At 37.2% G+C, this 16,175-nt stretch overlaps 1 protein-coding gene across 9 annotated transcripts in view; it reads left to right on the top strand.

Moving 5' to 3' along the window:
* The window catches only part of CCDC88A (coiled-coil domain containing 88A), a 131,837-nt gene that overhangs the window by 21,750 nt on the left and 93,912 nt on the right, over nucleotides 1-16,175 (top strand). For all 9 annotated transcript variants that reach the window (XM_019021046.4, XM_019021040.4, XM_019021045.4 and 6 more), the window contains exon 3: nucleotides 9,432-9,540. In XM_019021046.4, the coding sequence (XP_018876591.2) occupies nucleotides 9,432-9,540 (109 nt within the window). The remainder of the gene's footprint in view (nucleotides 1-9,431; nucleotides 9,541-16,175) is intronic.

The following is a 16,175-nucleotide window of genomic DNA, read 5'->3' on the forward strand; positions in this document are numbered from 1 at the left end:
GTTCTGTTTTCATACTAAAATAACTCTCGAGTAGGTACAATGTAGAACAGAAGTTACAGATAGAGGTTTGGAGTGCTTAGGTATTAGCCTGTTCAAGAACTCCGCTATTCTATTGGCTTTCCTAGAGTCAAATCAGAGCATAGAAATCCCTTCACAGCCCAAGTACTTATTTCATAGATTTGTAGACACAAAGCAGCACAGTTTTATGAAGGGGTATAAAAAATTTTCATTCACCTATCTTTAAGATCCCTTTTGATTGTGAGGTTAATTTTAGGTGTTGAAGTACTTTTCTCTCAAATATTTAAATTTTATTTTTCATTTTTCTTCAGATTTCTAAAATTTCATCTGATATCATTAGTATATAACTATATAATTCCTTCCTTTTATACCCAGAATTATTTTGTTAAAAGCAGTCTTTTGCAAAGTCTAAAAAAACTTAATATAAAACATTAATTTTTTTTTACAAAAAATCCTTAAAAGATTTTGATTAAACCAAAATTCTAAATTCTGAAAACTTGCTAATTCTTGAAAGAGCTGTATGCAGCGACTGTAGAATTTCCTGACAACTGAATACATTTCAAGATATCATGTGAGGAATATTGGACACAAAATTTAAGAAGAAGCATTAACACTTTTTTTGAAAAAAATCACTTTAAAGGAAACAAACTTGACAACAACTCTGTCAGGGACAAAGAAAGCATTTACATTATAAAATTTATTAAAGGAATGATATTACCATATGTTCATTAGAATATTATGCATCCAAAGTATAATATAATCCAAATTATGTATTTGGATAATCCAAATTAGTATAATCCATATTGTATATTGTCATGTAGTAATGAGCTTGTACTACAAATAATAGTTTTTAAATTTATATATATTTTTAGTTCTAATATTAAATTTTTCTTAGGTTGGGCACGGTGGCTTACGCTTGTTATCCCAGCACTTTGGGAGGCCAAAGTGGGAGGATCACTTGAGGCCAGGAGTTCGAGACCAGCCTGGTCTACATGGTGAAACCCCGTCTCTCCTAAAAATACAAAAATTAGTCAGGTGTGGTGGTGGGTGCCTGTAATCCCAGCTACTTGGGAGGCTGAGGCAGGAGAATTGCATGAACCCAGGAAGCAGCGAGCGGTTGCATTGAGCTGAGATCATGCCACAGTGCTCCAGCCTGGGTGACAGAGCGAGACTCCATCTCAAAAAAAATTTTTTTTTCTTAGGTACCTATTGTTTTATTTAAATATCCAGGTTTATAATAAAATGTCACCACAGTGAACTGGAGGAGGGAAGGAAATTAATCATCTTTAGTTTGATTACTCTTGTGAAAACAGAATTGGGAATATGCTCAAACAATACAGTAAAACAGTGATATATGATGTACACTCGGGTTTTAGAAAAAACATTGCCGAAACCCTTTTTTTTTTTTTTTTTTTGAGACGGAGTCTCGCTCCGTTGCCCAGGCTGCAGTGCAGTGGCGTGATCTCGGCTCACTGCAAACTCCGACTCCCGGGTTCATGCCATTCTCCTGCCTCAGCCTCCCGAGTAGCTAGGACTACAGGCGCCTGCCACCATGCCTGGCTAATTTTTTGTATTTTTAGTAGAGATGAGGTTTCACCTTGTTAGCCAGGATGGTCTCGATCTCCAGACCTCGTGATCTGCCCGCCTCAGCCTCCCAAAGTGCTGGGATTACAGGTGTGAGCCACCACACCCAGCTGAAACCTTTTTTTTTAAGTCAGACTTTTCTTTGTTTTCTTGAATGATCCTATAAAAGGAAAAACTAAAAGAGTAAAAGAGCTCTAGGATCCTAGGCAGATTACTAGTTTGAACTTTGGCTTTCTGATTTATGGTGAAACCAGGTATCTCTAAAGTGTTTCTAGGTCTAAATGTGGTCAGTGTGTGAATAGGAGACAGTCATAGACGAGAGGTATGTAAGGGATTCAAATGTAGAATAAAGAAAATAGAAATAAAAGGTAGAAGAAGAGTAGAGAGGAAAGGTATTTACTGAAAATGTTTGCAAATGAAACTTATGTAACTGTAAATATACCTAAAATTTTTGTTACTGGTGTTGTTCTTACTCCGTTCTCCCAATTACAGGTATACTTTTCTCCACAATGATAGCTTGACTAGCCCAAGCTTTTACGCATTAAGTAATGTGGCCAGTACAGTAGGTACTCAGTGAGTATTTGTTTAACTTACTGACTAAAAAAGATACCAGACAAGAAAAAAGAAAAAAAAAAATACCAGAATGGATTGCCTAAATAAAGCAGGGTTTTTCCTTCAGTTTTACTATGACTTCTTGACCATGCTGCTGTTTGTCTTTGTTTGCCATGACACGTGATCTGACTTCTACAATATAGTCTCCTTGTTTATATAAGTAACTAGTTCTAGTTGATGCTTTTATTTGAGAGACTCACTTTTCCATTTAAACTCTCATTTGCGTTGGGCTGTTCTGAGTTTTTCACTATTTTCTTGCAATAAGCATAAATCAGTCACAGGTCAGATTTAGCTTGCCTTACTAATAGTCTTCCTTGTTCTGCAGATCTCAAATTGTAGTTTAGGACTCTATTATTCAACTGATTTTTGAGACACAGCTTAATGAAAGTACCTATTCCAGGCTGCCAGCTGAGTTGTTAGCTTGGAGGTTGTCAGCTCGTAACTTTCGATAGAAAGCAATGGTTTAAAAAACACTATGCTTAGTCTTTGTTTATTCTTATTTTTATTTATTCAGACAATATTTGTGTTAGCAAATATGCTAATTTTTAGGAATAAAAACATGAATAAGAAGATATGGTCCCTCTTGTCAAGGAACTTAGAATCTAGTGAGAAAGTGGGAGTCAAAAAGACCAAGTATTGGAAGACCTGTGACAGAGTTATATACCAATAAAAGGGAATAGTTATACCATAGACTGGAGCTGAGAGAGTATATAGCCTAGGACTTTGAGGATGATGTAACAGTGTAACTCACTACATTAACATATTAATGGAGAAGGATCAGATGGGAGTAGATGTAGGAAAAATTGGATATGCCAGGTGTGCTGTGGCTTGTGCCTGAAATCCTTGCTAGCTAGAAGACTGAGGCAGGAGGATCACTTGAGGCCAGGAGTTTGAGGCAAGCCTGAGCAACATAGTGAGAGATCTCATCTATAAAACATTTTTTAGGCAGGGCACAGTGGCTCACGCCTGTGATCCCAGCATTTTGGGAGGCTGAGGCAGGCAGATCACTTGAGGTCAGGAGTTTGAGACCAGCCTGGCCAACATGGCGAAAACCCATCTCTACTAAAAATACAAAAATCAGCCAGGTGTGGTGGCGTGCACCTGTAATCCCAGCTACTCGGGAGGCTAAGGCAGGAGAATCACTTGAACCCGGAAGGTGGAGGTTGCAGTGAGCGGAGGTTGTGCCATTGCACTCCAGCCTGGGCAACAGAGTGAGACTCCATCTCAAAAAAAAAAAAAAAAAAAAAACCAAAACATTTTTTTTCTTTTTTTCTCTTTTTTCTTTTATTATTATTATACTTTAAGTTTTAGGGTACATATGCCCAACGTGCAGGTTTGTTACATATGTATACATGTGCCATGTTCCTGTGCTGCACCCATTAACTCGTCATTTAGCATTAGGTATATCTCCTAATGCTGTCCCTCCCCCCTCCCCCCACCCCACAACAGTCCCCGGTGTGTGATGTTCCCCTTCCTGTGTCCATGTGTTCTCAAAGTCAAGAAACAACAGGTGCTGGAGAGGATGTGGAGAAATAGGAAAACTTTTACACCGTTGGTGGGACTGTAGACTAGTTCAACCATTGTGGAAGTCAGTGTGGCGATTCCTCAGGGATCTAGAACTAGAAATACCATTTGACCCAGCTATCCCATTACTGGGTATATATCCAAAGGATTATAAATCATGCTGCTATAAAGACACATGCACACGTATGTTTATTGCAGCACTATTCACAATAGCAAAGACTTGGAACAAACCCAAATGTCCAACAATGATAGACTGGATTAAGAAAATGTGGCACATATACACCATGGAATACTATGCAGCCATAAAAAAATGATGATGAGTTCATGTCCTTTGTAGGGACATGGATGAAGCTGGAAACCATCATTCTCAGCAAACTCTCGCAAGGACAAAAAACCAAACACCGCATGTTCTCACTCACAGGTGGGAATTGAACAATGAGAACATTTTTTTTTAAGTTAGCTGGGTGTGGTAGTGCACATCTGTAGTTCCGACTACTTGAGAGACAGAAGGATTTTTTGAGCTCACAAGTTAAAGGCTGCAGTGAGCTATGATCATAGCATTGCACCTCAGCCTGGGTGACAGAGGGAGACTGCCTTCAAAAAAAATTAAAAAAATAAGAAATAAATAATACTGGGTAAAGTTCAGCACCCATTCAGACATTGAATAGAAATGGAAGGGAATGTCTCATAGATGGTATCTATCAGAAAATTACAGCAGACATCATGCATTAATGGTGAAACATTAAATGCAGTTCTATTAGAGAACAACAAGAGAAGGATATCTGTTGTCTCCATTTCTATTTGTTAATGCAGCAAGTAAAGAAATAGAAATGTAATGCAAGATTGAAAAGGTGGAAATAAACTGTCCTTTACTGATGGTGTGATTTTTTTTTTTTTAACCTAGAAAACCCAAGAACATGAACCGAGTAAACTAAGTTTTGAAAGGTGGTTAATTAGAAATTCACCATTCAAAAACTCTATAGTTTTGGCTGGGCATCGTGGCTCATGCCTGTAATCCCAGCACTTTGGGAGGCTGAGGTAGGTGGATCACTTGAGGTCAAGAGGCTGAGATCATTCTGGCCAATATAGTGAAACCCCGTCACTACTAAAAATACAAAAAAAATTAGCCGGGCATGGTGGCACGTGCCTGTAGTCCCAGCTACTCAGGAGGCTGAGACATGAGAATCACCTGAACCCTGGAGGCAGAGGTTGCAGTGAGAGCTGAGATCGTGCCACTGTACTCCAACCTGGCAGATTGGGACTCTGTCGCAAAAATAAAAAAAAAAAAACCTAAAAACCAAAATCAAAACTCTGTATTCCTGTTACACAATAGCACCAATAGACAATGTAAGAGAAAAAAAAAAAATCCATTTCACAAAGCAACAAAAACTTTCTTACCCAAGTAAGAAAAAAAAACTTAAATATGTAAGAGTTCTGTGGGGAGATTTTAAAATTTTACCGATGGAAATGAAATGCCAGTTTTTAATCAAATTAATATTACTAATGTCAGTAAATCCCAACAAGGTTTTTCGTAGAACTTTATAAATATCCTAAAATGATAGAAAAGATCACTATGTTTGATTAATGAAGACAGTATAGAAAAAAACAACAACAAAGGAAAGGGGCTTGTCTTAGTAGAATTGAGATCATAATAAAGCTACAGTAATAAGCTATAGTAAAACAAGGTTTTAATGACACAGAAATAGACAAATGGCTTAGTGGGACAGAATAGACTCCAAAAGGAGACCTACACTTAATGTGGGAATCTGAGATCAGTGAGAAATGTAAGCTCGTTAGTAAATGGTGTTGGCATAATTGATTATCAGTATGGAAAAGCTACAAATTAAATTCAAGAGGACCTTCAAGAGCACCAGTAGACAACCTGTTAGAATAAGAAAGGTTAGCATGGTTGCTAAAGATAAGAACAGTAAACAAAAAATGATAGCATTCACATATCAGCATTAACCTATCAGCAAATACATTTTTAAAATATTACATTAACTTTAATGGCAAAAACTGTAAGCATCTAGGAATAAATCTAATAAAAGGCCTTCCTGGAGAAGATTATAAAATGGTTTTGAAGAAGAGCTGAATGAATGTAGAGAGATACACCATGCTTATCAGTGGGAAGACTCAATGCTATAGAGCTGTCAGTTTATTCTTAATAAATTTGTAGATTGAGTGCAATTTCAGTCAAAATCTTAATAGGTTTTGTTTTTTGTTTATGCAGAATATGACAAACTAATGCTAAAAATCATCAAGGACCATAAATGGTTAAGATAAATTTGAAAAAAAAAAACAATTTAGTCAGGGCATCTTGCCCTACTACACATCAAGATGTAAATAACTGTAGTTAAGGTGGTGCCGTTGACATGGGAATATGTAGGTAGACCAGTGAAACATAAAGGAGAACACAGAAACAAGCCAGGCCCATATATTAATAGGATGCATTGAGAAGAACACAGCATCTGTTCTGTGTTTTTCCTGTTAAGGATATATATCCTAAACTTAATTATGAGTCAACACAGTCTTATCAGACAAACCCAACTGAAAATCATTCTATGCAGTATGTGGCCTGTAACCCTTCTAAAGTGTCTAGTTCATGTACATCAACAAAAGGCTGAGAAACCTCCAGCCTGAAAGAGATTAAAGATTGCAGTTCAGACTACCACATGCCAAGTGCGATTCTGAACTGAATCTATTTCCTATAAAGAACATCCATTCATCATTGGGACAAGAAGGGAAACATGAATGGATTCTAAAGATGGGGCTATGTAGTAATATGTGTTTAATATTGCCCCATAGATCATTTAGTCTCTGTTCATTCATTTCAGCTTTTTCTCCCCTCTTCTCCATGCTTTGGACTGTTTTTATTGTAATGTCTTCAAGTTCACTAATCGTTTGCTATACAGTTTCTAATCCATTGTTAAGCTCTTGCGGTGAATTTTTCATTTCAAATAGTTGTATTTTGCAGCTTTAGAAGTCCCATTTGAGTTTTTCAAAACATAATTTACATTTCTTCCTACTTAACGTTCATGTCTTTCTTTAAATCCTTTAGTAGAAAGTCCTTGTCTGTTATTTCCATGATCTTTTTCATTTCTGGGTCTGTTTCTGTTGACTGTTTCCATTTTCTTTCCTGGTTATAGATCACATTTTCCTGATTTTTTGTGTCTATTAATTTTTTTATTTTATGCTGGACATTGTAATGATTATATTTTGGAGTGTCTGGACCTTGTCCTTTTAGAGTGACAAACTTTGTTTTGGCAGGTTGTCAAGTTACTTGCAATCAGCATGATCCTTTCAAGACTTGTTTTGTTGGGGGTGGGGTTCTTGAATAGCTTTTACTCAGCTGCTGATTTAGTCCTTTTTCTAAGACATGACTCTTCTGCGGTCTCTGCTGTATGTTCTGGATGTTCATTAAGTCTACTCCACTCTACTTGTCAGAACTCAAATTTCTCTCTTTACATTGTGAACTCTGAGAATTGTTTAGCTTACAGCTTTCTTGTATTTGATCTTTGCTTAGCCTTGTGGAGTTTTAGGTTATACATGCACAATTTAGTATTTAGCCAAAATTTTCTTGGTTTTTTGTTTTGCTTTGTTTTGAAGACAGGCTCCCACCATATTGCCCAGGCTGGTCTTGAATACCTGGCCTCAGGCATTCCTCCCGTTTTAGCTTCCCAAAGCCTTGGGATTACAGGCATGAGCCACTACATTCATGCCTGTGTGAAGCCAAAGCCAAAATCTTAAAGGCAGATTTTTGGAGCCCTTTGTTAGTGTATCTCCCTTTTCTTTGGTATTCTTTTCTGAATGTGTCATTTTAGCATCCATGAACTCCAGCTTTGTCTCCTCAAGTTCAGCAAGACTTGGGCTACCCATTTTTCTGTACCTCATTCTGGAAAGCACCTCACTGCCTTACTAGAGAGAACCTAGTTTTGCATTACCTGCTGTCCAAAGTCTGAAAATAGTTTTTTCATGCTTTGTCCAGTTTTCTAGTTTTTTATGGCAAGAGGGTATCTTCCTCCTTTTTGTAATAGCTTCCCCTTCATATTTTATTAATAGCTCAGTTTGATTGCATTATTTTCTCAACTAGTCCCTTGAGTAATCTCAGCATAAGTGGTTGAATTGATCCAAGGTTGGGGATTAAGAATGTGGTCAAGGGACAAAAGAATCAAGATATTGGGAGTGGTGGCAAGCAAATAGTTGAAGCAGTGGTTCTCAGAGTATGGATGGAGGATCCTTTTGGGGATCCATAGGGTCTTCCCACTTCTAACTACGTGTGAGGGTGAAATGTCTTAATATACTTGAACCAAAATAATAAGCAATGGATTCAGTGCAGAAGCAAAGATAAGAATCTGTTTTTTAAAAGTTAAACCACGCATTAAAGAGATACACAAAAATAGTAAAACGATACCACTCAGTTTTCTAAGTTCTTTTTGTTTGGTTTTTGTTAGCCTGTAATGGGTTTATTATTTTGTTAAAGTGAGTTGATACATAAATAACTTTGAAATGTTCTATCTTTATTTCTTTTTTTTTTTTTTTTTTTTTGAGTCTCGCTCTGTAGCCCAGGCTGGAGTGCAGTGGTGCGATCCTGGCTCACTGCAACCTCTGCCTCCTGGGTTCAAGTGATTCTCCTGCCTCAGCCTCCCAAGTAGCTGCGACTACAGTTGCATGCCACCACACCTGGCTAATTTTTGTATTTTTAATACAGATGGGGTTTCACCATGTTGGCCAGGCTGGTCTTGAACTCCTGACCTCAGGTGATCCACCAGCCTGGGCCTCCCAAACTGCTGGGATTATAGGTGTGAGTCACCGTGCCCTACCTCAGTCTTTATTTCTAACACACTAAGTATTAATTAAAGATAGCCCACAACATCAAAAATTGTTTGGAGTCATCAATTAAGATTACAAAGGGGTGTTGAGACCTAAAAGTTTGAGAATTATGGAAATAAAGCACCATAGATTCTAATCTGTTTAGGGAAGGAACTGAAGGCATTAGGAATGCAATGGACTGTGTAGAAAGGGAACAGATTAAAGAATGAGGCGTTTCTATTCAGTTTCTATTTCCTTTTAGATGGGTGTCAATTTCTTGACTTTCCTGCATCCTTGTGTGGAGGTGCCGCAATTTCCCATTCGAAACCATGGTTGGCTTGACTGTTTTTCTTCTGCAGTTTCTGCTGCCTCAGGATTATTGAGCCCTTTGCTTTCATTGAATCTACAATTTTACCCAAGATAAAAGTACTGACCTGTGTCATCCACTTTAACCTTGAATTTCTCTGGGACATTGCCTGTTCAAATATAATCCCTATTACCCAGTGAGGAGAAATAACATTTATTTGTTATTATTAGCCCATATTTTAAATGGATTTATTTTGTGTGAAAGAACTATATATTCAAAGGAAATAGTAAGTTATTCATCCCAGGAATGTGGAGTGGCAACATGACAATGAAAGGCAACATCTGACTTAGGTTTGAAATTAATTTTGTTCTTGCTTTGGGAAATCAGTTGCATTTGTATTAATTAGAAGCACGGAATGCATGTCAAAGTAATAATCTGCCCTTTTGGGCCATCTCTGTTAATGCAGATGAGCACACGATTTATTTAAATAAAAAAGTATTATATGATTAATTTTAATTATATATAGGTTGATAGTAGTATTTTATGTAATTTTAAAGTATTTTTGTATTTCTTACAGTAATCCTAAATTGGAGAGTCAGAGAGTAAATAAAAAAGTCAATAATGATGCCTCACTTAGAATGCACAATCTATCCATTTTGGTGAGACAGATAAAATTTTATTACCAGGTAAGTGCTCTTTTTAAAAATCTGGGGTTTTAATAACTACTTACATTTTTGTATTATTTAGTATCAGTCATCTCACAAATATTTAAACGCTTATTATATGCTAGGTTCTGATCTATCTGCTAGAGTTAGAGTAGTAAATAAGATAGTTTTTTTTTTATGAATGTTAAAGGCTTAAGCAAGCATTTAATAATTTTCTAATGTTACAAATGACTATTGTATTTTATGTTTTAAAAATCAGGTCCCAGTTTCCTGAGAACTTGCATAGTGTAACATTTTGTTGTTAGACTTCTTGAATTATGCCTTTGAAAAGTGTACTTCCATTTTTTTAAAAAAAAAACCTGAATTGGATGCATATTTTAGTTTTTAAATATGAACATTGTTGAGGCTTTCAATATACCTCTCAAAATTGCTATATCTGCATTGCATAAATTTTGGTATGGCGTATTTTAAAAGATGATTATTTCTATGCATTTTCTAATTTCTGCTATGATTTATTTCACTTACGAGTTACTTAGAAGTATGCTTTTAAATTTTTGAACATGGTATTTTTCAAGTAACCTTTTTGCTTTTGATTTTTGGTCAAAGAATGTGGTTTGTATAATACCAATTCTTTGATATTTCTTAAGAATTACTTAGCTTGGCCTAGTATGTTGTTGTCAGTTTTCTTTAAAGTTCTATGTGTGCTTGAAAAAGTATGTATTCTCCAATTGTTTGGGTGCAGAGTGAGAGCAACCTTGTTTGTTAATTGTATTGTTCCAATCTTTTACAGCCTTGTTGATTTGTCTTTTGAGTGATTAGTTATTGAGAAAGAGAAGTTGAAATATCCCATATGATGATGAAGTTATCAAATTTTGTTTTATAGACTTTGAACCTGTTATTAGGTGCAAATAAATTTAAAATTGTTAAATCTTCCTGAAGAATTTGATTATTTATCAGTAATTGTTTCTTTTCCAATTTTTTTTTCTTTTTTCTTTTTCTTTTTTTTTTTTTTTTTTAAGATGGAGCCTCACTGTCACCCAGGCTGGAGAGCAGTGGCGCAATCTCATCTCACTGCAACCTCTGCCTCCTGGGTTCAAGCGATTCTCCTGCCTCAGACTCCTGAGTAGCTGGGACTATAGGTGTGCGCCACCATGTCCAGCTAATTTTTATGTTTTCAGTAGAGACAGGGTTTCACCATGTTGGCTAGGCTGGTCCCAAACTCCTGACCGCAAGTGATCTGCCCCCCTCAGCCTCCCAAAGTGCTGGGATTACAGGCATTAGCCCCCATGCCTGGCCTATCAGTAATTGTTTCTACATGTTTTTCCTTTCTCCTGGTTTAAAATTTTTTCACTCTTCCTGTTTTTTCAGAGGTGACTTTCAAAATTATACATTTTATACCTAAACATAGGAAAGGCCAAAATTAATGAGTATCTTTACCCTTTTATGGAATAGTGCTATGACTTTAGAATGTTTTAATTCTAGTCATTCTCTTTTATGACTTTTAAGCTTTTCTTGTCTTGTATTTTAGGGTTTTTTTCTTTACCCTACAAATTAAATATTGAGAAGTACTATTAAATAAATAAAACCAATGTTTCTTTCTTTTTTTTTTTTTGAGATGGAATCTCAATCTGTTGCCCTGGCTGGAATGCAGTGGCACGAGCTCAGCTCACTGCAACTTCCGCCTCCTGGGTTCCAGCAATTCTCCTGCCTCAGCTGCCCGAGTAGCAGGGATTACAGGTGCCCACTACCACACCCGGCTAATTTTTTTGTATTTTTAGTAGAGACTGGGTTTCGCCATGTTGGCCAGGCTGGTCTCGAACTCCTGACCTCCTGTGATCCACCCGCCTCGGCCTCCCAAAATGCTAGGATTGTAGGCATGAGCCGTGCGCCCAGCCCTTTTTCTTTAGCTCAAGCTGCATGTTTTTCTTTGAGAATATTTGTCTGAAAATGCCTTTATTTCACTCTTGTTTTTGGAAGATAGTTCTTTGTTTGTTTTAGTTTTTAAATAGAGACAGAAGGCTGGGTACAGTGGCTCACACCTGTAATCCCAGCACTTTGGGAGGCCGAGGTGGGCGGATCACTTGAGGTCAGGAGTTTGAGACCAGCCTGTCCAACATGGCGAAACCTTGTCTCTACTAAAAATACAAAAATTAGCCAGCCTTGGTGGTGGGCACCTGTAATCTCAGCTACTCAGGAGGCTGAGGCATGAGAATCACTTGAACCCAGGAAGCAGGGTTTGCAGTGAGCCGAGATCATGCTGTTGCACTTCAGCCTTGGCAGCAAGAGCAAACCTCCATCTACAAAAAATAAAATAAAATAAAATACCATCTACAAAAAATAAAATAAAAAAGAGACAGAGCCTCACTGTGTTGCCCAGGCTGGTCTTGAACGTCTGGGCTCAAGCAGTCCTCTTGCCTCAGCCTCCCAAAGTGTTGGGATTATGGGCGTGAGTGATTGCACTAGGATGAAATACTTTTTAAGTATGCAGTTTTAGGTTGGCAATTATTTTTCTGTCAGTACTTTGCAGACTTAATTCTTCTGTCTCTGGATTTTTTTTTTTTTTTTTTTTGAGACGGAGTTTTGCTCTTGTTGCCCAGGCTGGAGGGCAGTGGCATGATCTTGACTCACTGCAACCTCTGGCTCCTGGGTTCAAGTGATTCTCCTGTCTCAGCCTCCTGAGTAGCTGGAATTACAGGTGCATGCCACCACGCCCGGCTAATTTTTGTATTTTTAGTAGAGACAGGTTTCATCATATTGGTCAGGCTGGTCTTGAACTCCTGACCTCAGGTAATCCGCCTGCCTCGGCCTCCCAAAGTGCTGGGATTACAGGTGTGAGCCACCATGCCTGGCCTCTCTGGGTTCTTTTTGCTCTGGAGAAGTTAGCTCTCTAATTTTTGTTACTTAAGCTTTTTTTTTTTTTTTTTTTTGAGACAGAGTTTCACTCTGTTACCTAGGCTGGAGTGCAATGGTGCAATTTCGGCTCACTGCAGCCTCTGCCTCCCGGATTCAAGGGATTCTCCTGCCTCAGGCCCCTGAATAGCTGAAACTACAGGCACGTGCCACCAGGCCTGGCTAATTTTTGTATTTTTAAGAGAGGTGTGATTTCACCATGTTGGCCAGGCTTGTCTCAAACTCCTGACCTCAGATGATCCACGCGCCTCAGCCTTCCAAAGTGCTGAGATTACAGGCGTGAGCCACCGCGCCTGGCTAGACTGTCTTTTTTCTTTCAAAGCTGCTTTTAGTATTTATTCTTCTAATATTTGCTCTAATCTGGTATCTTTCAAATATTTCTATTGATATATGTTAGACTTTCTTACTCTATTTCTTGCTTCTTAAACTTTTATTTATTAAGCTTGTGCTGCATTCTGAGTCTTGTTTTCAGAACTCTCTTATTTACTAATTCACTCCATATTTGTGTCAAATCTTCTGTTTAACCCATTGATTATATCTTTCATTTCTGGAAGATTTTGTTCTTTTTACATTACCTTTTCATTTTGCTCATTAATCATTTTCTTTATTTCTTCAGATATTTAAATTTTTTCCATTTTAGATTTCATATCTGATTATTCAGAAATCTGAAATATATACAGATCTGGATCTGTCCTTTGTTTTCTGCTTGCTGTTTCTTGTGGTAGTGGTGGCAATAGTAGTAGTGGCAGTGGCGGGGGTGGCAGTGATATGTGTGTGTTTTAATTGTGAACTCATTTTTTGGGGGGGACTTCATCTGTGCCAATTCTTTGTATTCAAGTCAAGGATGCATTGCTTCAGAGCAGATTTGTTGCTCGTTGTGCAACCAACCCTGAATCACCTTTATTTTAAGCAAGTTTAGCCAGGCGCAGTAGCTCACGCCTATAATCCCAGCACTTTGGGAGGCCAAGATGGGTGGATCACTGGAGGTCTGGAGTTCCAAACCAGCCTGGCCAACATGGTGAAACCCTGCCTGTACTAAAAATACAAAAATTAGCCAGGTGTGGTGGTGCGTGCCTGTAATCCCAGCAACTTGGGAGGCTGAGGCACAAGAATTGCTTGAACCAGAGAGGTGGAAGTTACAGTAAGCAGAGATCACACCACTGCACTCCAGCCTGGGCGACAGAGTGAGACTCTGTCTTTAAAAAAAAAAAATTATATATATATATATAATATATAATATTAAATATATAATTAAATATGTATAAGCAAGTTCATATAGAAGCAATATTGTTGTAATGTAGAAAATTAGAAAAAAAATAGATAATATAGACATAGTTCTAGTGCCAGGAAATTAGCACTGTTATCACCTGAATATATATACACTAGTGGATTTTTTTTTCTTTTTTGAGATGAAGTTTTGCTCTGTCACCCAGGCTGGAGTGCAGTGGTGCAGTCTCGGCTTACTGCAATCTCTGCCCCACCTGGATTTTTTTTCTTTATGTGTTTATAAATTATGTTTTTATGTGTTTACATTTTTTATTGATTGATTGAAACAAGGTCTTACTTTGTTGCCTAAGTCACAGCTCACTGTAGCTAAGACCTTCTGGGCTCAAGCAATTCTTCCGCCTCAGCCTCCTAAGTAGCTGGGACTACACATGTGTGTCACTATGCTATATTTTTTAATTTTTTGAGACAGAGTCTGGTATTGTCGCCCATGCTGGAGTGCAGTGGCATGGTCGTAGCTCATAGCTCACTGTAGTCTTGAACGCAATTACTTTCGCACCAACCAGTACTTTAAATTGTCTTCAGAAATAGGTCAGACATTTTATATATACAGTTAATAGACTTACTGAAATAATTTTTTTATTCTTATTATATTAGAGAGGGTCTGGTTTAATATATGACACATTGCAAGTTAATATTTTCCAAATCAATGGAATTCTCATCAGGCCTTAAATTACCTTCTCTTAGAAAAATCAGATTTTGGGGAACGACTGTAGAAAACTTAAATTTTTTGAATGTCATATGCCCCTGAGAAGATGTATTTGAGGCGAAGTATTTTAGTATTTAGTATTTTAGTATTTCTTTTCTTTTTTTTTAAGACGGAGTCTCGCTCTGTTGCCCAGGCTGGAGTGCAGTGGCACAATCTTGACTCACTGCAACCTCCGCCTCCCAGGTTCAAGCGATTCTCCTGCCTCGGCTTCCTGAGTAGCTGGGATTACAGGCACCTGCCACCACACCTGGCTAATTTTTTTTGTATTTTTAATAGAGACGGGGTTTCACCATGTTGGCCAGGCTGGTTTCGAACGCCTGACCTCAGGTGATCCTGCTTCCTCGGCCTCCCAAAATGCTGGGACTACAGGCATGAGCCACCATGCCAGGCCATTTTAGTACATTTTGATTGTTCTGACTCACAAAGGGGAAAGTGAATTTGGATAAGTTAAAATTCAAAAGTGTATGTTTCCCAAAAAATTTTTTTGATAGGTTGGTAAGCATCAAGGTCATCTTGTAAAGATGATTCCCAGGGAGAAAAGAATATTGACAGAATACCCTAAGATGATTGTTGGAGGGAGGATTATTTCAATTTATCTTTTCAGTAATTATAGGTAAATTTCAATGTCAGTACTCTTTTGTTTTTTGTTTTTTTTTTTCATTTTTATGATTTAGAACCTGTAAAAGCTCAATACAAATTCTAATGTCATTCACATTTTCCCTCTCCCATTTCTTGAATACCAGATATTCTACCTGGTACTGGTGCTACAGTGGTGCATAGGACATACCATGTCGCTATTTTCATGGAACTGTGGTACTAGTAGAGGAATAATAGATGAGTAAAAAACTAAGCAAAACAATTTCTGTTGTGATTAATAATATAAGACTAATGAAGTAGTAATATGAGAGGTCATGAGAGAGATAAGTGGTAACATTAGATTATCAGAAAGTTTATCAAAGATATACTTCATTATGGTTAAATGGCATTTCAGACCTTTTCAAATAATCACTTGATCCATAGCAAACCCCTTTTTGTCTTGCAAATGAGTATTCAAAAGTTTTCAAGTCAGAAAATAAAGTAAATTATAGCTGTTATGTAAAATTACCTAGGCTCTTAAAAAATTTATTTTTCTTTAAAGTTATTTTTAGCCCTGTGAATAAGGGAGAGATGGTGAATTTGAGTATCAGAGACAGCATTTACAAGTAAAAAAATTTTAGTTGTCTATAGAACCCTGTCATAGCCAGTGTTTGGTGTGACTATATTGGCCGCAGTTTGAATAAGTATTAAATGAAGAACATTGTTGTTCAAACACCACTAAAATAATGGTCTGAACCATTAGAGGCTGCAAAGGAAAGAACATGGTACAATTAGGAAATTTATTAGGAAGTGTTTGTATGGTATGATGTCACTAGTATCAAAAACAAAGAACAGATTCCAGTACCATTAATCCAGTTGCTACAGAAAATAGATACTTTTTAGGTTTTTCTTTAACGTCTAAAAAAATAGATACTTTGTAGGTTTTTCTTTAATGTCTGTCATAATAAGCAACATTTGGAGTGTTAATAAAATTCAGTAGCCAAGAAAATGGGATTCTATGTGTGTTATAAAACAAATGTTTTATATTCCATCATATTTTTGACACTGGTCAGGTATTCTTTCCTTTTAATGCCATTGATTTAATTTTTTCCTATAGTCTACTAAAATATGATAAAATAGGCTTAATTCTCTTCATTAGTAACATGGATAAACTGAC

The sequence above is a fragment of the Gorilla gorilla genome, chromosome 12, assembly GCF_029281585.2.
Source record: "Gorilla gorilla gorilla isolate KB3781 chromosome 12, NHGRI_mGorGor1-v2.1_pri, whole genome shotgun sequence".
NCBI classification, from domain to species: domain Eukaryota; kingdom Metazoa; phylum Chordata; class Mammalia; order Primates; family Hominidae; genus Gorilla; species Gorilla gorilla.